Raw genomic sequence first — 24608 nt, 5'->3', positions numbered from 1 at the left:
TTTTCCCCTTTTCATCTTATAATGTTAGCATAATAATTTGTTTTCTACTGGCTTATCAAAATAAGAGCTGAAGGCCATATACACGAGTCAAGATAATATCCTCTGGCAGTTACCGCCTTCCTTCACTGCCAGTACTTCATACAGCCTAAGGAGGATGCCAGTCAGATCTGGGAAAGGAGAGCCAGTCTCTAAGTGTCCACATGCCAATCTATCCTCCCATTTCACTCCAGACAAGGAGTGTTTCTCTGGACTCCCATGTATTTAATCCAAAGGGCTACCATTTTTGTTGACTTTTTACCTTTCTTACATTTTTCCAATGTTACGTCTTTCTTTCATGATTTGCAAGTACAATAAAATGGTAGGGATTTTTGTTGTTGCTGTTCTGGTTTGCCGAATGTACTTAAGTGACAACAGCAAAAGCTGGCAACTTTTAGCCAAATGCCAGTGTGGCTCATGCCTAAAAATCTTAGCGACTTAGGAGGCTGAGAACAGGAGGATCACAATTTGAGGCCTCCTCTTGACCCATAGGTGGATGAAGTGTTATGCTCCTGTCATCTCAAACTATGTGGGAGGCTGAGATTGGGAGGAAAGAGGTATCAGACTAACCCTGGCAGAAAAGTCCATGAGACTCTTGTCTCCATGGCGAGAAACTGGGTGAAATAGTATTCACCTGTAATCCCAGTAATGATAGAAAGCATCTAATAGGCAGGTCATGGCTCAGGTATGCACTAGGGCAAGACTTATCCTAAAAATAATTAGTGAAACAGGGGTGAAGAGCATACTCCCCATTATGCCAACAGCATTATGCTAACCTATATATCATCATTACACATCACATCCAAATGTTTAAAAAGTCATCTAATCCCATCCTCTCATGTTATAAATGAGAAAACTGAGGCTTGATGAGGTTTGTAGCACAATTCACCAGTAGCACTACAGCTACTGTGTGTTTAACAATCATCAAATTACTGGGCATATAACTCTAATTCTTCTGTACATCACCTTTATAATAACAATAAAAAAATTTTAAGAAGAGTCATCAGGTTGGGTACTGGTGCCTGTAATTCCAGCTGCTCCGGAGGCTTAGATCTGAGGATTGATGTTCAAAGTCAGCCTGGGAAGAAAAGTTTGAGAGAGTCTTATTTCCAATTAACCACCAAAAAGCCAGAAGTGAAGCTGTGGCTCAAGTGATAGAGCACCAGCCTTGAGCGAAAAAAAAAAAAAAAGCTACAGGACATTGCCCAGGCCCTGAATTCAAGTCCCAACACACACAAAAGAGGATTACTAATCTGTTGTATGTGGCACTACATTGCATATTTTGCATATTTATTACGTGAATGATGCAGAGGAGACATATGACTAGCTTGTGAAGTCTTGAGGATGTAGATAAAGGCTTCTCCAATTCCATATCTCTAGGGATAAAAATCCAGCCAGGGCTTCACAACCCCTTCATGGCCCATTTAGGTGGTGTAGGCAACTTATCTCTGTTGTCATCTCATTCCTTGCACAGACAACGGCTCCTGCCTACACTAAACTAATTACATTGATTCTTGTCGCTTGTGCATTATCTTGGGAGTAGAAAGATCAACTGTATCCAGAACAAACTTCTCCCAAGAATGATAAGTGTCTGCCTGCTATGCTAAAGGACACACATGTCAAAGCTCCTTAAAATGGTCTTAGTAGAGGTCTTTGGCACAAAAATAACCTACACCTGTCTTGTCTATCTTCTAATATGAGAAGTCTCTGTTAATGAGAAAACAACAAACCTTTAAGAAATGTGTAAGTCTTGCAAAATGAACAGCCGATGTATGTTGTATTTTATGTGTGGTACTTTATTGCTTTGTACCTTTTTGGTGTTTCTGTATTGGTCAATTGGGGAGGCTATTTTTTTTCCAGATGACTCTCCCTATCTTTTTTTCTTTCTGATCTTAGACAGCCCAGAAGGTGCACAGGACAGCTAAGCAAGTGTGTAGCCGCCTTGGACAATACAGAATGCCGTTTGCTTGGGCTGCCAGGTTTGTGTAAACATAATCCTGCCCTTTCTATTTCAAGTCATCTGTGAACTTAAGGGCTGATGTCCTTAGTAGCACTCATTAGTCTTGTCTTGGCAGGCCAGTTGTATGTTCAGATGCTTAGGATATAAAAGTCCTTAGAATTTTTTTGTGCATCAGAGATCCCTTTCGAGACCCTTGCAAAATTTTCTTTGGCTTTTATTACTGACCTGACTGATCCCCCTTTGTTTTGTTGTGCTTTAAAGCAGAGCTTATTTGCTAAAGTGATGGAATTTTTTCCAGAAAACTAGATATTATAATGAATTATGTACAATATGCTCATTATTTCAGAGTTGGCTGAGTTTATAGCCTGAACATCTTATCATGGAATGATTGTAGAAAATGTGCTAATTTTTTTGATGACACAGAATGTGATCATTAAGTGCAAGTGTATAATTAATCGATTTTCTTACTTTGTGGTAACAAGTTTAGTTAACTTATTGAGGGCAGTGTATTTGAAAGTACATATTACCGAGCCTTTTATGTTATGGTAGCTTATGCTGTTTTATCCAAATCTTGCAAGTCTATACACGGTGATGACTTACAACATGTTTTTTCCCGTATCCCAACTTTGAAGTACAACTGTCTCGGCTTGTTATGGTACAGCCTGTACAACTAACTGGAACTCATGGGGACAGGGCACCATGTTCTGAATAATTCAATCAATTATGTTCATTTGGTGCTGGGGAATAGCACATGGATAGGAAATTCTAAGTTAATTAACTCTTCTCTCCATTACATGGTGATAGATAAAGAGTTAAATAACAGGATGATATAAATCATCATGCTGTTTGGTAGAAAGTTTTAATGTTTTATATGCTAATACATCTTTCTTGTTTTGTAGATTGGTTAAAAAAAAGATAGCCAGGGATACCCAAATGGTCAAAGAGTAGAGAGTTTGGTACATGTGAATATTCTAGAAAGTAAAGTATGCTTATAAATATAAGCATACCTGTAATGCTTTGGCTTGAAAAGTCAATTGCTGCTGCCGCTACTGTTGTTGTTGTTATTGTTGTTGACTGTTCAGAACACTCAGTGGTGTTAAGTGCTTAATTATGTTTTCTTAGATATAAGGAAACTGAGTCACAGAAGTAAAAGAAAATGAAGTCATTGCTCAAATTCACATACCATATTGCAGAGTAGGGATATGAACATGAAGCCCCTAACTCCAAGGCCTACTTTTGACTACTGTGGTTTACTGCTCCCCTTTGGGCAGTAGCACTAACTGCTTGATTCTGTTTTACCAAAAGGAAATACAAAAGATTTTGAAATCTTCAAAAAAGCAGCTTTGATCCCCAGTTTTGATGGGGAACTCTGTTTTCAGCAGTAGCAAGAATTCTCTCTAAAAGCTTGCCTAAGATATTTTAAAGCTGTATGATAAGTTACTGTTAAATAAGTTACTGGAAAATAAAAGCACCACACCTGAAGTAGGAACAGTGGAGTTAATCAGACCTTTAACCATATCTATAGAGGCTCTGCCAGGAGGAATTATATTTCTGGCTATAAAGGTTGAGTGATTATATATTGCTTCCCATTTTAGGAGTAAATTGGCAACTTAAAAATGGAAAAAGAGGGCTGGGAAGGTGGCTCAGTGGTAGAGTGCTTGCCTTGCATGCATGAGGCCCTGGATTTGATTCCTCAGCACCACATAAGCAAAAAGAAAAAAGCCGGAAGTGGCGCTGTGGCTCAAGTGGTAGAGCGCTAGCCTTGAGCTGAAGAGCTGAGGGACAGCGCCCAGGCCCAGAGTTCAGGCCCCACGACCGGACCCAAAAACAAAAAATGGAAAAAAAGAGCCAGTACTGGTAGCTCATACCTATAATCCTAGCTATTCAGGAGACTGATAACTGAGGATCATGGTTTGAAGCCAATTGAGGCAGGAAAGTCCATGAGACTCTTATTTATAATTAACCACCAGAAAACCAGAAGTGGAGCTGTGACTTAAAGTAGTAGAGTGCTAGCTTTGAGCACAAAAGCTCAGGGAATAGTGCTCAAGCCCCATGACCAATAATAACAAGAATAAGTAAATAAAAAGGAAAAAGAGGGGAAGGAAAAATTCAATTTCATATGGTTATGCACATACAGTAAATGCTAATACTATCTTAAAGATTTAATTTAATCTCATCAACTTTATTATGATATATTTTACCTTTGGTAAAATACATAAAATTTAAATGTCCAACTTAAAGAGAATCCCAAGTAAAACCACCACTCTAACCAAAATATACAACATATATATCACTCCTAGAAAGTTGACTCATGGCTCTGTCAAGTCAAGCATTCCATCCTCACCCCAGGCAACTAGCAATCTGATCACCACTATGGAATAATTTTTATCTATCCTAGACCTAGAAATAGAATCATGCTATACTATGTTTATGTTTGTTTTCTTCTATTCAGTATGTTTTTTGAGATTTATCCATACTATTGTGTGTATCAGTAATTCAATTTATATAATATCCCACAATTTGTTCATTCATTCACAATTTGTTTTTTGATGAATATCTAGGTTATTTTCAGTCCAGGGCTATAACATATCTACTGTGAATATTCATGTATACCATGTGTAAACATGTTTAGGAATGGAATTATAACATTGTAGAGTTGACACATGTTTGAAGCAACCAAACTATTTCCAAAGTTTTTTAGTCCCACCAGAGTATATTTTTAAATAGAGGCTATTTTTAGATAGAAACTTTTCTATTGCTGTTTTAGACCCATATTCAAAGATACTCAAGGTTCATTGGATCTGGATGGGAGATTTTCTCCTTTATATAAACAAGACAGCAGCAAGCTTTCAAATGAAGACATCCTCAAATTGCTCCCAGAATACAAGAAGTAAGTGTAACAAATTACTTCAATAAATACATGTAGGGCTGGGAATGTGGCTTAGTGGTAGTGTGCTTGCATAGCATCCATGAAGCCCTGGGTTCAATTCCATGTACCACATAGAAAAAACCAGAAGTAGTGCTGTGGCTCAAGCGGTAGAGTGCTAGTCTTGAGCAAAAGAAGCTCAGGGACATTGCCTAGGCCTTGAGTTCAAGCCCCAGGGCTGGCAAAAAATATATGTAAATAAAGAAATAATAAGCAAATAAATAAATGTAATATATAAATTATCCATTTCTGAAAATGATGAATTCTAGGTATGTTTAAACAAAAATGTAAGCTTGTGGCTGGGCTCCAGTGACTCATACCTATAATCCCAGCTACTCAGGAAGCTTAGATCTGAGAATCTTGATTTGAAGCCAGCCCACAGGAGCAAATCTGTGAAACTCTTTTTTTTTTTTTTTTAAACAGTGAAAGCAGGGGTTATACTGTGGGGGAGGGACATACAAAGCAACAAAGAAATAATCTTATAAATGTGTTAGAAACAATCTCAAGAAAGAAAAAAAACATTTGAATACGTATGTTAGGTTTCATTTCCCTAACATCACCTTATCTGACCTTTTCTGCGTTACTCAGACATATACTAGATATTGCAAATAAGGGAAACCATGGGACCTATGTTTCTTTGGGCCTGGCTTACTTCACTTAGTATAATTTTTTCCAAGTCTTTCCATTTTCTGTGAAACTCTTATCTCCAGTTAGCCAGCAAAAAGGCAGAAGTGGAGTTGTGAGCAAATAAAAAGCTGAGCAAGAACACGAGGCCCAGAATTCAAATTACAATATTGTAGCAAAAAAAATTTAAGCTTGCTAGCCAAGTGCCAGTGGCTCACACTTGTATTCCTGTAATTCTGGTTATTCACAACACTGAGATTTGGAGGGTCATTGTTTGAGGCCAGCCTAGGCAAAACAGTTCATTAGCTCCCTTTTCAACAGTTGCTGGGAGCAGTCAGGTACAAGAGTTATCCTAGCTACAACAGGATAAAATAGGCAGATTGCGGTCTAGACTTGTGCCTAGGCAGAAAGTGAGACCCTATTTCAAAAGTAACGAAGAGTTTTTTAAAAAAAGGACTAGATGCATGACTCAGCAGGAGAGCACCTGTCTAATAAGCATAAGGCACTAAATTCAAAACCCTAGTGTTGCAAAAAAATAAAATAAAAAATAGTTTGTATATACTGTAACCAATGTATGTAAACTCTCACAAATTTTAACCCTAAACTATTCTTACTTTATGTCTAGGCCAGAAAAGACCAAATTGCAGATTATTCCGGGGCAGCTAAATATCACAGTGGAGTGTGTACCTATGGATTTATCAAGTAAGAATGCATTGCAAACAAACCTTGAAAGTTATGCTTGGCTCTTAGGTGTTTATCTTTCGATAGTTTTCTTGAGGTTTACACAGTATATTAGTTTCCCAAGACTGCCACAACAAAGTATTATAAATTCCATGGTTTAAGACTACAGAAATATATTGTTCTACAGTTCTGAAAATTAGAAATCCAACATCAAGGTATTGGCAGAGCCATGCTTCTTCTGAATGCTCTAGGTTCCTTGTTTCCTTCCAGCTTCTAGCAACACCTGGCTATTTTGGCATCCCATAGCTTATAGCTGCATCATTCCATTGTGTACCACATTCATCATATGGTCTTCTTCCCTCTGTGTCCTTTTTATAAGGGCACAAGTCATTGGATTTAGGGTCAGTCCTAATTAAGTATGAACTTATCATACTTTATTTCCAAATAAAGTCACATTCAGAAATTACAGGTGAATGTGAATTTAGGGGGAGAAACTACTCAATCCAATATGCATGGTGAATACAGATAGAAAGCAAGTTGATTTTATCATATGTTTCAAATACAGCTTCTGTTGTGGGTATGCGCTTTTAGTTTCTATTCTTTTTGCCTTGGATAAGTTTCTTTGTATCAACTAAGAGATGACAAAGGAAGAGAATTTCTTGCCTAAGGAGTAGATTCTAGGATCCCAGAAGAAAACTGGACAGAAGACCAAAAATAAAAGAAAGTTTCTAAGGGATATAATGAAGTGGCTAGGAAATATTTGACAAAGATTCAATCTCAGTAATCATGCCAGTAATGCAAATTATAACAAGATGCTTTTGCTTATTGATCAAATTTAGAAAAATGTTTAAAGGGGAGCTCTTAGGTTAGGGTTGTAGCTTAGTGGTAGATTACATGGTATAATGTTCTGGGTTTTATCCCTCACCAAAATCTAAAATAAAATAAAGCAAAGGGATTATCTAATTCTGGTCAAGTGTGACTATATACCATCACCTAGCACGAATGGGAATATAATTTGGGTATAGATATTAATAAGTTTCTGTAACTAAGGTATCTGAATTTTGAGATCCTATCCATTTATTGAGTACCAACTAGATGTTTTAAATGTGTGCAATTTAAAATCTAAAAGAAACAACAGATAGTAAACAAGCAAACAAGGGATCTCTGCTTATAAAAGGGGTGGGCTACTTTACAAAGGTGGTCATGGAAGGCCTCTCTCAAGCTCAAGAAATAAAAAGAGGAGAAAGAGCCAACGTGTGGTAAGTGTGACTGTACAGTCTAGGTCATGTATGTTATAAATGCCTTGAGGTGGGAGGAAGCTTGGTTTATATGAACCAAAAGGAAGTCAATGTGGCTTTAGTACAGAGAGAGATAGAAGCAATAAGATAAAGTTGAAATTATTAGGTCATACAGAGAATTGTATAGACCATGGTAGTGCCCTAAAACCTTTTTATTTTATTTAAGTGCAAAGACAAGTCACCAAAGGATTATAAGCAGGCATTGGCCTTTGGTTCATACTTTGAAACATCTAAAAGTACAGTGGAGCCAAGCACCAGTGGCTTAGACCTGAAATCCTGCCCAGGAAGATAAAATCTGAGGGTCACAATTAAAGGCAGTCTTAGCAGGAAAACCCATGAGACTTTCATGTCCAATTAACCACCAAAAAGCCAGAAGTGGAGGTGTGGCTCAAGTGGTAGAGTGCTAGTCTTGAGCACAAAAGTTCAGGGAGAGTGCCCAAGCCCAGAATTCAAGCCCTAGGACCAGAAAAAATATACAATGAATGATTCTTTCCTAAAGAAATAATTTGAAGTACTGACAAGAGTTTATGCATATAGATATTCTTCTTCCTAATGATATTATGAGAGTTGGAATCAAGCAGAATTGAGCAAGGTCATGGTGATTAAAGCAATTTTGGCAAAATACTATGAACTTTATGCAGCCACTGAAAATGTATACTCAATAAATTGTCAAAAACTCACGGTTAGGTTTTTGTACATACAGTATGAGACATACTACATAAAAAGATTCATAGAAAGAACACTAGGAGCAGTAGCCATGGCACAGTGACATGACTGTCATCTCAGCTACTTGAGAGGCTGAAGACATAGGATTGTGACTCTAGGCCAACCCAGGCCAAAAAAGTTTGCAAGACTCCATCACAAAAGAAGACCCTCGGGATGGTGGCTTGTGCTTGTCATCCCAGCTACAGCAGGAAGTATAAAATATGGCAGATCGTGATCCAGGTGTAGGCCTAGGCAGGAGATAAAAGCCAAGCTGAAACCAATCAAAGCTAAAAATAGATGGATGGCTCGGTGGTAGAACACCTGCCTAACAAGCCTGAGGCTCTGAGTTCAAACCCCAGTATTGCAGAGAGACACAGCCAGAGACAGTGAGAAGGGGAGAGGAGAGGTGAAGAGGAGGAGGAGGAAACATGACTAGACGAAATCAGAGTGTTAATAGTAATCTCTAGGTAATTACAACTGAGTAAATTTATTCTATACTCCAGATGTTTTATTATAATTATAATGACTTCAGTAATCAAAGACAAACCCAACAAAAATACTGTGTCCTTAGGTCCAGTTCATCCTGGGTCTTCCATATCCATCACCATGTCTCTGCAGTAAGGGCACACAGTCTTGCAGCCCTAGGTATAAGCATAATCTTTACACCAGTGGCTATTCTAGTAGCACATGCTGCTGAACTTCTCAGAGGCTTTCTATTATTCACACTTGGGAGTATTGAATTTATTATTGGTAACACCTCATAAGAGCTATAGTTTCAAAAGGCTTCCATTATTTCTTTGGTGAAAATTTGCACCTGCACCAAGTTAACTTTAAAAGTGACTCTCCATGAACTAAGTGGAAGCATAAATTTACCATTACTTCTTTTCCTGATACCCATAAAAATTTGCAGTGAAAGCTAACTTGCAGCCACAGGAGAGAAAGCATAGAGTTTACATTCGTCAAAATTATGATGTGTTATAGTTGGCAAGTCACTCGAATGAAATCTCTATCCACGTCTGGTGTGAAGGGCTCCACAAGTCAGCATCAGACTATTCCTTCACTATTCCTTCGTGTCCTTTTGGGCTCTTTAAGTGGTTGTTTGACTTTTTGTCACCTACTAAGGATTACGTTTCTAAATCATTCTGAAAACATGTTCCATGTATATTTTTATAAATATGGGAATGTGGTAAGAATTGTTCAGTTCTACACTCTTGGCTTATTTATTTTTTTTCTGCTATAGATTGTATTACTTCTTCATATGTGCCCCTGAAGCCTTTTGAAAAGAATTGTCAAAATATTACTGTGGAGATAGAAGAGTTTGTTCCAGAAATGACAAAATATTGTTATCCATTTACTATTTACAAAAACCATCTGTATGTCTATCCCTTGCAATTAAAATACGATAGCCAGAAAACATTTGCCAAGGTAAGCAGTATTAAGTATACATTTTTGAAGGATAAAATGCGACATAGCATCTTCTCCCTCATGTGTGACTCATTTTGGATGGTTTGTCATTATAGGCAAGGAACATTGCGGTCTGTGTGGAATTCCGAGATTCAGATGAAAGTGATGCTTGCTCACTAAAGGTTTGTTTCCGACATTGATAAAGTGACAGTTTTGGTAATGATAGTAGATAGATGGCGATTTGGGTGCTTAATGGTGTCATGCTCTAAATTTAATTTGTTTACAAATATCAGAAAATGGGTTGGGCACCAATGACTCATGCCTGTAATCCTAGCTACTCAAGAGCCTGAGATCTGAGGATCATGGTCCAAAGCCAGCCCAGAGGAAAAATCATGAGATTCTTATCTTCTTTTAACTGACAAAAACAAAAAGCTGGAAGTAAAGCTATGGCTTAAGTGGTAGAGCACTGGCCTTGAACACAAAAGCTCAGGGACAGTGCCCAATCCTGAGTTCAAGCCCCAGGACCAGCACAAAAAGAAGAAAACAAAACATGAACTGTGTTAGTTTAAATGTTAATGTATAGCAAAACGAGATGGGAATATATATGTGTGTGTGTGAGAGAGTATTTATGTATGTATGTATATATAAATACACACACATACATACATAGACATATTACATATATATATGTATACGTAGAGCACTATCCTTATGTGTGTGTGTGTGTGTGTGTGTGTGTGTGTGTGTAAACTTGGGCCAGGGATTTAGCTTAGTGTGAACACTTAATTTAATATGGATGGAACTATGGTTTCATCCTCAGCACTGGCCCTCTCCCCAAGATGGATAAACTTTACATAGCAGGTTTTGATGTTTCCACTTTGAATTGACAATACTCAGATCTCAGCCACAATGTCATTTTTAAAAAATCACTTGATAGTTTATAATGGTATCTTCAGGAGACCATAAACTCCTTTCTCCTTGAAACCTGAACAGGCTTTTTGAGCTGACAGAAGCACAGCATGACTGCTTTGATCTGAGATATGACTTCCATTCCAGGGCTGGCCAAATGCTGCCTCCAAACTTGAATTTGCAGTCTTTGCAAAGCAAAATCTGTGTTATCTATGCTGAGATTGATATAGCAATGCTTATATACTGGTCATATCACAGTGCCTTTACAGTTTTCTCTTTATCATTGGTTTTTACTTTTTTGCTCTTTAGCCCATTAATCAGAGACTTGGAAAGGAATTCAGAGAATATGTGGCCATCATAAAGTATTTATCTGGCTACTTGCTTCTAGCTTGAGCTTAGGCTCAGCTAGATCAGACAAAAGGGTACCTAGACTTCTACAAATCCCCTAGAGAAAGAGACTGTCCCTGACTAAACTTTTCAACATTTCATAGCCCATCCTTTGAAGATAGCTGTGTTTTTTTCTTTTTTCACAGAAAAGCTTAAAGATTAGCTGACTCAAATGTAGTACATTTTTTCCTGAAGTTCCCCTCAGTAGAGATGAGAACCACTCTTCCTTTTCCTCTGTGTAATATCCTTTTGTGTGCTTAGAGATTCTTAGGTTACCTCTCAGCAGCTCTTGAAAATGGCTTTAGTAGCTATATTTCAGAGAGTTGGCTATGCATTCATATGGAGTCTCAGTTTCATTCCTTAACTGGCCTAGAGGCTCACTGTGGAGTATCAGTGAGGCAGTGAGTACGTTGGCATGTTCAGTCACTCCATATTCATCCTTGAGTTTATTGGGCCAGTGGAAGTGAAAAGCTTACATATAACTGAATTCAGGACATTCCATGGAACCATAGAAAGCTTTGCATTTATTTTATTAGTATAACATAAAGCCAGTGATTTTGAAAAAAAGGGGGAGGCATCAAATGCCACATTTAAAAATATAAGAGACTTAGTAACCTTATCTGTAGATAGACATTTTGGGCCATGAATGCTTCTGCTGGATTTTGGGTGTGTGTGTGTGTGTGTGTGTGTGTGTGTGTGTGTGTGTGTGTGTGTGTGTGTGTGTGTGTGTGTGTGTGTGTGTGTGTGTGTGTGTGTGTGTGTGTGTGTGTGTGTGTGTGTGTGTGTGTGTGTTTTAACTCTTCTCCCTATAGGCCTAGTCTAAAAGGATGTCCCTTCCAAATGATAAAGACGCGTTTAGCTACGTATCGTCAACGAGTTGGGAATTGCATTGCTTTGATGGCCAGAAGTTCATAAGCATTGTACAGCCAAGTTAGGCACTATCAAAAATGGCATGTGGAGTGACTGTGAAAACGATTCAGAACTTACAGGCCAGGGTGAAGGGGGTTAGGGGAGAGCTAAGAGGATTCCACATTTGGAGTGGTGACTGTGTTTCTTTTTTTTTGCAGTGCATTTATGGAAAACCTGCAGGGTCTGTTTTTACCACAAATGCATATGCTGTTGTCTCACATCACAACCAAAATCCAGAGTTCTACGATGAGGTAAAATCCCTATCATCCAATATTTATAAAATGCAGTGGTTGCTATTCTTTTTCTCTTCAAATTATTTCCATTTTTTATCTGCACTTGCAATCTCTGAATGTTTTGTTTCATGAAAGCAGAAAAATGTCACATCTACAGGCCACTACTTGCTTGGTGCCCTTCGCTGACAGTGAAAGATTTGCCCACAAATGTAAAGGCCTCTCTGAGTTGCAATAACAAGGTAGGAAAAAACATCAGAGACATCAGAGTAGCAGTAGGGTTCTCACCCCCTTGGCTGCATCTGTGTGACACCGAGAAAGTCATTTCCTCTTGTTGACTCTCCATTTCTATGGCTTTAAAATAAGAAAGAAGATCTGTTTTCAAAGCCCCTCTAGCTCTTTCCCTTTGGGGTTTTATGCAGTAGACTGGAACAGCCTGCTTGAAAGGGAAATTCTTTGAAAGACACAGCTACACACCTGTGCCATAGAATCCCCCTGGCTGCCCATCTCATCTCAGTGGGAAGCAGGTAAAGAGGAGTAGGTAGTCTCCTATCTTGGCCTCTGTTCTCCCTCCTGAGTCTTTTGGGCCCTGTCTCTATTTATTTCTTATAGTTTCTCTATCCTGTATCTCTACACTTCCCAGTGTGTCTCCATTCCAGACATTTCTACCCTGTATGTATTTATCTAAATCTATAACCTGCTTTTGATTCATACATGGTTCCATGGAACCTGAATTGGCATTCCAGGCCAGTACGCTCTGCGGTTTCTGCATCTTAGTCCTCATATTCTCCATTCCTGGCTTGACCTGACATCATCCTCCCTTCTGTCATGACTTCTCCAGGTTCACCTGGGAAGTCCTTAAACCCCAGCCATAAACGTTACTCGTTGCTTTCTCAATCCAATGTCCCTCATTTCTTGGGAGATGGGGAGAGAGGTAGTGGTACTTTGTATTTTTTCTACTCAGGGAGGGAATATGTCCATATTTACGTGCAGCAGAGCATTAGATATCCAGATGGTCTGGATGCTGTGAATATACCTATAACAGATCTTAGTCATAACACCAAAACCATGGCTCATCTGAGAAATAATTGGACCAGATGTCCATTACCAACTGGTTTGTTTTTGGTTTTGGTTTAATATGTGCATCTCTATAACCAATGCTACTCAGGGCAGAAACTAGATCATATAGTTAATAATCCACATTGTTTTTTGGATGCCTGAAATGAATAGAGCTTTTTTAAAAAAATCACTTTCTATGTATTAACCAAGAAAGAAAAGGTGAAACTTGAGTATCTGTATGGATAAGTGCATATACATGGAGGTGTGGCTCGAGTGGTAGAGCACTATCCTTGAGCAAAAGAACTCAGGGCCAGGGTCTAGGCCCTGAGTTCAAGCCCCAGGACTGGCACCATAAAAAAGACAGATAAGTACATGTACATTGTCTATTAATTTGTGATTTGTTTCTTATACACTTTCAGGGAATATTATGAACAGTTGGTTTCTGATTAGAAAATTACATAAGATACTCTATTCAAAGCATTAATTATAAATACTGGAGTAATAGATGATCATTTTTATCTGTGTGTGTGTGTGTGTGCGCGCGTGCACGTGCACGCGCACACACTAAGCCTGGGGACTGAACTTAGAGTCTGGGCACTGTCCCTAGCTTTTTTTTTTTTTTTTTTTGCTCAAGGCTAACATTCTACCACTGGAACCACAGATCCACTTCCAGCTTTTTTTTTTTTTTTTTAATTTAATTTTATTTTATTTGAGAACATACTGTACAGAGGGGTTACAATTACATGGTCAGGATAATGCATTGCAGCCTCCTCCTTTGTTTACCCTTCACCTCCCTTCCCAGCCTCCCCCCTCCCCCCCACCCAATCATACCCCCCCTCCCCCCCCCCCACCGACATTGTAAAGCTGGTTTTGACATGACATTTTGTACTTCTCATTGTTGCAACAGGTCCACCTGAATCCTTAAACGACTTGTTTGTCCCCATCTCCACTTCCAGCTTTTGAAGGGTTAACTAGAGATAAGAGACTCATGGACTTTTCTGCCCAGGCTGGCTTCAAACCATAATCCTCAGATCTCAGCTTCCTGAGAACGTAGGATTACGGGCATGAGCCACCAATGCCCAGCTTTGTTTTATCTTTTTATGCAAAAGTTAAGTTTTTATCTATTTATGCAAGATTAAAGTTGTATTATGCTACCAGAGGAATGTATTTGAACTATAATTTGTACATACCACATATAGTGACTTTTTGGAAGTTTATTTGTAAGGTCTTAATTTTTCGTACAAAAAAAACAGTTTAGGAATGTAACTTTCCAAATTCAGTACATACTGTAAATGAATTGTATTAATGTAATTTAGGGGTTTTTTTTGGTGGTACTAGGGTTTGAAATCAAAGCCTTGCACTTACTAAGCCGGCACTTTACCACTTGAGCCTCTCTGCCAGCCCTGGATTATCTTCATTGGTTCAATTTGGGTTACACAATATCCCTGAGATGTGAGAATGTGATTTTTACTCTAGAGATTTAGAAATATTCTGCTGCAAACTTGAAGTCAGAGAATTCATTAGTCTCAAGTAAAAGTACTGAATCAGCCCTCATAATCCAGCAGAATATTGTTGTCAAATTGAAACTGACCAGGAAAGCATTTGGAATCTCCTTATTTGGCCACTTGGCCTGCTATTTAGGAGGTATTTTGGAACAGTATGATGAAACTGAATTACATGTCTAACAGTCCAGCTTGATAATTAAAACAAAGGAAAACAAAATGCTATGTATAACTTTTCTGCCATTTCAGATTAAAATTGAACTTCCCATTCACCTGCATCCTAAACATCATTTGCTTTTCACTTTTTATCATGTAAGTTGTGAAATTAACACAAAGGGAACAACCAAAAAACAGGACACAGTTGAAACTCCAGGTATGTATACTGTTTGTTTCCTTATTTGCTTTTGTAGTCTTGAGTCATAAACCCAGAGCCACATGCTCTTTTTAGGTGTGTGTGTGTGTGTGTGCGCACGTGCGCACATTCACGTGTATGTGTGCACACACACCTGCCTGTGCATGTGTTAAGTATATGTATGCACATGCTTTTGTACATGCTGGTACTAGGGCTCAATTTCAGGGTCTAGGCACTGTCCTTTAGCTTTTTTTCTCAAGACTGGCACTCTACCACTTGAGCCATGCCTCCCCACTTCTGGATTTGGGGGTGGTAAGTGGAGATGTCTTATGGACTTTCCTGCCTGGGCTGCTCCAAACCCAGATCCTCAGACCTTAACCCCCTAAGTAGCTAGAATTACAGACGTGAGCCATCAGCACCTAGCTCTGTATGCTCCTTAAATGTCTCTTCCTGTAGCTATTTTAAATGGGATTGTCATACATATTCTCATCAAGCTGTATACCATTTTTCCTCTTGAATAAAAAGTAAAAGTGCATTGGTAAATCAATTACAGAGGTACATACTTGTAGTTAGTTCCAGCTATTTGAGGGGCTGAGCAGGAGGATTGTGTGAGCCTAGAAATTTGAGACCAGCCTGGGCAACATAGCAAGACCCATCTAAGAAATGTTTATTGGCAAAAGATGAATTATATGTTGATTTTATTATCTTTATAACCAATATTATTATTATTATTATTATGGATTCGGTCGTGGGGCCTGAACTCTGGGCCTGGGCGCTGTCCCTCAGCTCTTCAGCTCAAGGCTAGCGCTCTACCACTTGAGCCACAGCGCCACTTCCGGCTTTTTTCTTTTTGCTTATGTGGTGCTGAGGAATAGAACCCAGGGCCTCAGGCATGCAAGGCAAGTGCTCTACCACTGAGACACCTTCCCAGCCCTATAACCAATATTATTGTCCAAATAAATGCTTGCCAGTATGCTTAAACTAATATAAGCAACATAAAGTAATATTGCTGTTCTCAGAAAGGAACTCATATTATGATACTGTATTGTTATCTCTTTTGTATAAAATTGCCCAGCAACCAAAATTTTCAGTTCTGCTTATTGAGGAAGAGGGAAGTGAGCCCAGAACCAAGGACATCTGTGAGCCGGGGGGAGGCTGGGAGTTGCCTAATTCTAATAAGAAGAGAACAGATTTAATGAAATTGAATAAGCTTTAGTAGCAGCACGGAGTCCTGGTTCCATTTCAGCAAAGCTTTAGATAGCCAGTGGGAAATAGCCTTGGGAGAAGATGGAAGGCTGGTGAATGTAGCCTATGTCATACCTGCTTTATGAATTGTTAGGATGCCCTGGGATGCAGTTCAGGCCAGCCTGGGTGATTCATTCATTTGTTCACTCATTTCAGAAAATATTTCTATGTGTTTATTTGTATAGGATACTGTAATAGCCATTATGGAGAATAAAGAATGCAACACAGATCCTCAGTGAACGTATCTACTATGAAAAATGAGTATTATGTATTATGTATACAATTCTAATACAAGATAGTGCTGATGACTGAGAAAGTCATGCTATGTGAGTTCAGAGAGGAGCTAGTTATTCAGCTGGTCTAGGGACAAGTAGCTGGAAATCAAGGAAGACTTCCAGGAAGAGATGGTATTTGAGTAAAATCTGGAAGAGTATGGTGGAGCTTGATAATGCAGTGATGATCGGTAGGTGTGGGATTCTGGGGTGAAGGAAGAGCTTGTAAAATGTTGGAGTGTTGAGAGGTATGGACAGAGAACTATAAGTTGTTCATCAAAACTGGAGCATGAGATGATGAGAAGGGCATCATAGAATGTCAAGTTGAGATGGAGGCATCAGATTGTAGGAAGCATGCAAGGCAGGTGATGGCATTGATTTTATACTGTCACTAATATGGAACTATTGAAGGATTACGAAGACTAGTAAGAGCTGTTTTGAGAAAAGGAATCAGGTAGCGAGATAAAAGACAGGGTAAGTTGAACAGGAAGAATGGAAGGAAGAGCAATTAGGGAGTTTTTGTTGTTGTTGTTGGTCATGGGGCTTACACTCTGGGCTTGGGCGCTGTCCCTGCGCTCTTCAGCACAAGGTGAATGCTCTACTGCTTGAGCCACAGAGCCACTTCCGGTTTTTCTGCTGGTTTATTGGAGATAAGAGTCTCACACACTTAACTGCCCAGGCTGGCTTTGAACTGTGATCCTCAGATCTCAGCCTCCTGAGTAGCTAGGATTACAGGCGTGAGCTATTTATAAAGTCTAGCAAAAGAAAAGAATCATACTATGATATTATCAGGAGACAGAGGAAAAGGGGGAAATACAGAAAAAAGGATACATTCCCTCAATATCTGTGGGTTCCTCATTAATATATTCAAATGAGTGTGCATTGAAAATATTTTTGTAAATATATCTATAGTGAATATGTACAGGTGTTTTTCCTTGCCATTATCTCCTGAACAATTCAGTAAAACTAAATTTATATAGCATTTGCAATATATTAGGTATCACCAGTAATGAAGAGGTGATTTGAAGTGTACAGGAAGATGTGTGTAAACTGCATGCAAATATGAACCCATTTTATATAAGGGACTTGGGCATCCATAGATTTTGGTATTGATGAAGAGGTCTTAGAACCAGTCAATCTCCTGTGGATTCCAAAGGATATCTGTTGGACTTGATATACAACTCACTACTAGATACATGGTTCAAAGTAAACACTGAAGGGCCAAAACTGGGTGATCAAAAAGAAGATATTGTTTTTTCCCCCATCCTAGGGCTTGAACTCAGTGCCTGGGCTCTCTGCCTGAGCCTCTTTGTGCTCAAGGCTAGTGTTCTCCCACTTGAGCCACAGCGCGACTTAGGCTTTTTCTGAGTCTCATGGACTTTCTTGCCTCAGCTGGCTTTGAACCTCAATCCTCAGATCTCAGCTTCCTGGGTAACTAGGATTACAGGTGTGAGCCACTGATGCCTAGCTAGAAGATATTCTTAGTAGCAAAATTATTAGCATGTTAAGTTTGAGACCAATGTTGAGTTTGAGTTGCTAGTGAGACCTCTGAGTAATGGTGAGCAGGCAATAGGGCTAAATAGGAACAAGTTCCCATGTAGATAGTGTTGTCTTATTCTGAAAAACTGCAGTTTGTAAGGGCAGAGACATGGAGAATTGAGAAGAAAGCAGGCAAAACAATTACAAACCATGGCAGTGGGTACTTCCTGAATGACAAATTCTGGCTTCCTTATGCAAATATTACATGTGGGCAAGGTGATCAGGGAAGCATGAGATGGTTACTCTTCATGCCATTCATCAGTTTTAATTCCTCATCCTTTAAGTGGCTTCCTACCTTTGAGCCAGATGGCATGCTTGATACTGTACATTCGTGATTTCTGAGTGCTCTGTATGCATTTTGATTAGTATACACACTTGGCCATGATCTGAACGTTTACTGTGCAACAATGCTACCTAAGCGATAGCTAGTGGACTTGTATTTGCTAGCACTGGGGAAGGAGGGAATGGGAAGTGACTGCTCAGGGCTATGATATTTCGCTGGGGGATGATAAAAATGTTTTGCGGTTTCATGGTGTTACAAATGGAGACCCAGTTGCAGACATACTGAAAACCATTCAATTGTATCCTTTGATTGGAGAAATTATATCTGAAATCTATCTCAATCAAAATTTTTATGAAGAAAACCTTGTTATCTAAGAATAAGTAACACATTTTCCTAGTTTCTGGGCTAGAAATCTTTCCTCATTGGTCAATTTTTCAACTTAACTACATTGATAGACTCATTTCTAGTGGTTCTTCTGCTCATTGTTGTTTTCTCTGTTCTTATTGTTGTGCTAGTACTGGGGTTCAAACTCAAAACTGACACTCTACCACTTGAGCCCACAGCTCCACTTCTGGACTTTTGACGGTTAATTGGACTTATAAATCTCACAGACCAGGCCTGGCTTTGAACCATGAGCTTCAGATCTCAGTCTTCTGAGTAGCTAGGGCCACTGGCACTCATTTGTTCTTGTTGTTGTTGTTTGTTTGTTTGTTTGTTAAATAAAAGCCTGGGTAAACTCATTTCTGAGGTCACACTGGCACAGAGCACTTTAGTCATGTTGGAGAGTCTGAGAAAAACTTTACTCAGAGAAAGCAATGTTTTGGCCGTCTTTTAAGAATTACATTTGCCAAATTAAACACATAAATGAAAACATTCTAACCAGATTTGTGTTGATTTCTGGTTTCACAGTATAAACATACACAAACACATGCACGCATGCACACACACACACACACGTGTGCAGGCACTCATACAAAGAATTTTAAAGAATCAGAAAGCAATGGCTTTGCAAAGTGCTTTCTAGCCAACACCCTCTCTCATTTGCCAAAATTCAGTTCAGAGCAAGCTTTTTTACAGATGAGTTATAAACACTTGAAACCCAGAGTAATCTCTATAATGGAAATACTGACACTGCTCAGTAACACAGATGGCTCTGGCTTTTTTAGCTACAACATGATGAGTTTTCTAATTGCAAGCCAAAACTTTCCTTTGGGGGTAGAACTGTTAAGAAACATAGAGATTGGGTAAAGTCTCTAGTGGAGTCAAGTCATAAACACTGTGGTCTGGCTTAATAATCCAACTCTACCTCCTCATCCCACGATCAAGGAAATCTGCCCATCTAAAAAATTATGCCTAGTGCTCTGTATAAATATAGAATATAACCTTGACTTAAGACCTTAATTTTCCATAGTCTGAAATTTGGGGATATGTGATTGCTCTCTGAGACAGTCTCAGCTATAAGATTGTGTACTTTTATAAGCCAGGCCCAAAGAAACATAGGTCCCATGGTTTCCCTTATTTGCAATATCTAGTGTATGTCTGAGTCAAGCAGAAAAGGTCAGTTAAGTTGATATTAGGGAAATGAATCCTAAGATATGTATTCAAGTGTTTTTTTTTCTTTCATGCGCTTGTTTCTAACACATTTATAAGATTATTTCTTTGTTGCTTTGTATGTCCCTCCCCCACAGTATAACCCCTGCTTTCACTGTATTTGATGTTGGTATAATTTGTGGAGGGGAAGGGAAAAAACAAATCATTTAAATAGGGATACAGGTGGACCCATTGCAACAATGAGATGTACAAGTTGTTATGTCGAAAATGAACTTTACAACTTTGTTGGGGGGGGAGGGTTGGGTGGGGGGGTGGGGGAGGATGGGATGGGAAGGGGAAACAAAGGAGGAGGCTACAATGCTTGATAAGAAATGTACTCATTATCTTGCCCATATAATTGTAACCCCTCTGTACAGTATTTTCACAATAAAAAAAGAAAAGAAAAGAAAAGATTGTGTACTTTTAGTGAAAGGATAGATTTTTTTTTAAAAAACCCGAACCTTATAAAGTAAGTCAACCCAAAATGATCCCCTAGTTGGATACTGTAACCCTAGCTGCCCGGGAGACAGATCTGAGGATCACAGTTCAAAGCCTGCCCTTGGCTAGGTGCTAGTGGCTCATATCTAGCTACTCAGTAATCCTAGCTACTCAGTAGGCTAAGATGTGAGTATCGCAATTCAAAGCTAACTGAGGCAGGAAGGTCCCTGAGACTCTTATCTCCAATTAGCCAGCAAAAAAGCAAGTTGTAGAGCTGTGGCTCAAGTGGTAGAGCACTAGCCTCATGGACAGTTTCCAGGCCCCCAAGTTCTAGCCCTAGGACCTGCATGCGAACAGAGAGAGAGAGAGAGAGAGATCCCATAACATGATAAAGCAATTGATGCACATTTTAAGTTTTCACCTGTTTTCATATATTATCTCACTATGATCTGGCAACTCTTTTAGACAGAAAGACTGTTGTTGCTCTCACTTTTATTGGCAAGGGAAGGAGTAAACAAGCTTGCTTAGTGGTTGGGCTAGGACTAGGAAACCGTCCAAAAGTATTGTTCCTTCCCCATACATATTTGCCCAACACCTGGGCTCCCACATACAGATCCCTGGAAACTCCACTGCTCAGCAGTCAGATATTCGTGTAGCTAATTGCATTGAAAATTTCATTTTTTATGGTTGATTATTGTCTTGGCAGTTGGTTTTGCCTGGGTGCCTTTGCTGAAGGATGGTAGAATCATCACATTTGAACAACAGCTGCCAGTTTCAGCCAATCTTCCTCCAGGCTACTTGAATCTGAATGATGCAGAATCAAGAAGGGTAGGAAAATCTCTGCATGTGTTGAAGTGATCATAAGTTAATGTTTAAAAAGTATAATTCTATTGGTCTAGTTGATGGCTCAGGACAATGCTATGAAAAGGGGTTCTGAAGGGCTGGTACTCATCTACAATAAAGTCCATTATGAAAAGTCTGTGTTTAGAGTTTATAGCAGCTTGATAAAATAATTTGACATCTGCTGATTCTAGTAACTTTTAAAACTCAGCCTTGAGTTTTGTGCATCATTTAAAAAATCCACTTATTTAAGTAATTTTGGTCATAATTTATGGAAATATCAGTCTGAAAATTATTGGAAATTTAAAATTACTTAGGACCTATTTATTCTAATGTATGACTCTAATACATTCATTTCTGAAAAATGTTAAAATGCAAAAAGGTGCTGTATATTGCTAACTATCCATTGCTATGGTATAAAAAGTGTGTGTATTTTCTATTCACAGCAATCAAATGCAGATATTAAGTGGGTAGATGGTGCAAAACCTTTGTTGAAGATTAAAAGCCATTTAGAGTCTACTATTTATACTCAAGTAAGTTGTTTTATGAGTTATGTCAGTTTGAATACTCCAGCATGTGTTTTTTAATGTAATGACTGTATTTGCCCCAAGTTTCCTTTTCCATTCATGTATTCTCCTCCCACCATGCATCCACTTGCCCCTCTCCATTCAAACTGTGTTTTAGCTTTCTGACACTCATTTTTGTTAAACTTGTCAGTTAATTGTTCAATGAGTTTACTTCTTAGAGTTTCACTCTCAAGTACATTTCTTCATTAAAATGGAATATATATATATTATTTTGTTTTGTTTTATTTTGTCGGTTGTTGGGCTTGAACTCTGGGCTTGGGCACTGTCCCTCAGCTCTTCAGCTCAAGGCGAGCGCTCTACCACTTGAGCCACAGCGCCATTTCTGGTTTTCTAGTGGTTTATTGCAGATAAGAGTCTCGTGGACTTTCCTGCCCGGGCTGGCTTTGAACCATGATCCTCAGATCTCAGCCTCCTGAGTAGCTATGATTACAGGTGTAAGCTACCAGTGCCCAGCCAAAATGGACTACCTTGATTGCTACAACCTTAGGGAAATTGTAGCCTACAGGATTTTCTCACTAATAATAACTTCATTGTAGCATATGTTTTGTATTATTCTCGAATTACAAAATCCTTCTTTGCTCACTAACTGATTTGAGCCTCACAAAATGCTAAAAGAAAAGGCCCGTGAAGGCTATCATCCTCCATTTTTTTTTCCTCTTATAATCTCATCGCTTTTAACATTTTTGTTAGCATATATTGTTATACAAGGGAGTTTCATTGTTTTGATATTTTATTTTTATTTATATTTGCTGTTGATGTAAAAGTAGATGTTTTCCCATTGTTTACTTTCATATATGCATACAATGTTCCCTAATCAAGCTCACTCCCTCTGTTGCCCCTTCCCCTTCTTAAAACTATTTCAGCACATTTTCTTTTCTATTTTTATGCATACATATGAAGGGCTTGATCACATTTCCTCTCATTCACCCTCTTTATTCACCTTCCACCTCCCACTGTAACTAGTCCCAACAAAGCCCATTCTTGTCATTCATTTTCTTTAATGTATATTAATTGCACAGAGGGCTTTCACTGTGGTTCACAATTAACCCCCTCTGTTGTTCTCTCTTTCCATGCCCCTCTTACATTTCTATTATTTGACAGCTTTTAGCAAGTTTCCTTATGCTATCTTCATACATGGATACCAGGTATTTTGATATTATTCACCCTCCATCCATCTCTTACCCTCTCCCTTCCCCCACACTCTAAATACTCTCACAGTTATAATCATGTTCACTTTCTTCTCTCTCTCTCTGTCTCTCTCTCTCTTTCTCTTTCTCTCTGTGTGTATTTATATCTTTTAGTTCTAGATTCCACATATTAGAGAGATATCATCCCCATTTTATAGGTAAAGAAATTAAGGCCTAGTCAGGTTATGAGACTTTCCCAAGCTCACACAGTAATAATTCAAGATTCCCATTTCATTCTTGCACCACCTATTATACAAGCTGTTCACAAAAGTGGTGTATATGGATTCCATATGAGACATCTGGACTCACCACAGAATTCCGTGGTAACGTTGGGAATTAAATGCTTGAGACTATTGTCCTGGTAACTTCCTGCTGCTACCTTTTCTTAACCCATAATTTCAGAGATGTGTTCCTGCTTATTTCAGTAAAATGGAGAGGCAACCCAACTTCATAGAGCACACCAGTGGGAAAAGGAATTCAATGAATGCTTAGGGGTTGAGGATACATTGTGGTCTCCGATGTGCTTAGGTACATGCCAGATTCACCTGGCTTTACTGTTTGGGACATGGACACATAGGTTGGTTGCTGGAGCCAGAGTCCAGGCTTTAGCATGCCAGGAAGGTTAGATTGACAAGATGTGGGGGGAGGGGAGCCTGTGTTTTAGAATAATGAATCAGATCTCATTTCATATGGCTCTTTCCATCTGTGTTCTAGGATCTGCATGTGCACAAATTCTTCCATCATTGCCAGCTGATTCAGTCAGGTTCCAAAGAAGTTCCAGGGGAGCTCATTAAATATTTAAAGGTAAATGAACAGCAGCTTTCTGTGAAAGGTTGGTTTTTCATGTCTTTCTGCTACCTCATTTTGATGTGGAAAAAAGAATCAGACAAGCCCTTGGAAATACTTTGGGCTGAGTATCCTCAGGAGAGCACTTTCTATTATCTACTTTTCCATCAAGTGGCTGTTTTAAAGCAGACATGGAGTTGCTACATTAGGAGGAAAACGTTATAGCCAGTATTCAACATGATGCGTTTGAAAAAAAGCTCTTAGAAATGTGTATTTCAGTTGTAGAAATTGATTTTTCAGATCTTTGCTTTCTCTGCCAACTGTTCACTTAAGGTGGAGAATGCTGTGGGAGAGGTCCAGGAAGAACACAGACACTTTTTGCTTAGAATAAGACTTGAAATGCTTTCTGTGTCCATGAGTGAAAGACTGTGGAAAAAACTAAAGAGACAAAGGAAAAGGGAAAAGCTTTAAAGAATACCACACATGATCAGATGTATAGAGAACCTACAACTTCTTCTGTTGCTCCTTTAGTAGGATAGCCATGGGAAAACTGAAAAATTTTTATTTCATTTCATTTTTATCATTATTTTATTTTTATTTTAAACAAGGCCTCTATATATTGGACATATGCTGTCACTTTGTGATGTGTGTGTGTGTGTGTGTGTGTGTGTGTGTGTGTGTGTGTGTGTGTGTGTGTGTGTGTGTGTGTGTGTGTGTGTGTGTGTGTGTGTGTGTGTATGTGTGTGTGTGCTGGTCCTGGAGCTCAAACTCAGGGCCTGGGAACTGTCCCTAAGCTTTTTTGCTCAAGGATAATGCTCTATGTCTTCAGCCACAGCTTTTTTGGTAGTTATTTGAGGTA

At 38.9% G+C, this 24608-nt stretch overlaps 1 protein-coding gene across 4 annotated transcripts in view; it reads left to right on the top strand.

Annotated features, from left to right (window-relative positions):
* Dock11 (dedicator of cytokinesis 11) overlaps positions 1-24608 on the top strand; it is a 197578-nt gene that overhangs the window by 90498 nt on the left and 82472 nt on the right. For all 4 annotated transcript variants that reach the window (XM_042702479.1, XM_042702477.1, XM_042702478.1 and 1 more), the window contains 10 exons: positions 1933-2015; positions 4764-4886; positions 6172-6248; positions 9471-9655; positions 9751-9816; positions 11998-12090; positions 14880-15003; positions 21056-21177; positions 21636-21722; positions 23678-23767. In XM_042702479.1, the coding sequence (XP_042558413.1) occupies positions 1933-2015; positions 4764-4886; positions 6172-6248; positions 9471-9655; positions 9751-9816; positions 11998-12090; positions 14880-15003; positions 21056-21177; positions 21636-21722; positions 23678-23767 (1050 nt within the window). The remainder of the gene's footprint in view (positions 1-1932; positions 2016-4763; positions 4887-6171; positions 6249-9470; positions 9656-9750; positions 9817-11997; positions 12091-14879; positions 15004-21055; positions 21178-21635; positions 21723-23677; positions 23768-24608) is intronic.

Source organism: Dipodomys spectabilis, unplaced genomic scaffold (genome assembly GCF_019054845.1).
Source record: "Dipodomys spectabilis isolate Male_0828 unplaced genomic scaffold, ASM1905484v1 ptg000325l, whole genome shotgun sequence".
Lineage (NCBI taxonomy): Eukaryota > Metazoa > Chordata > Mammalia > Rodentia > Heteromyidae > Dipodomys > Dipodomys spectabilis.
The sequence above is the reverse complement of the archived record's forward strand: the minus strand, read 5'-3'. Positions and strand labels throughout refer to the sequence as shown.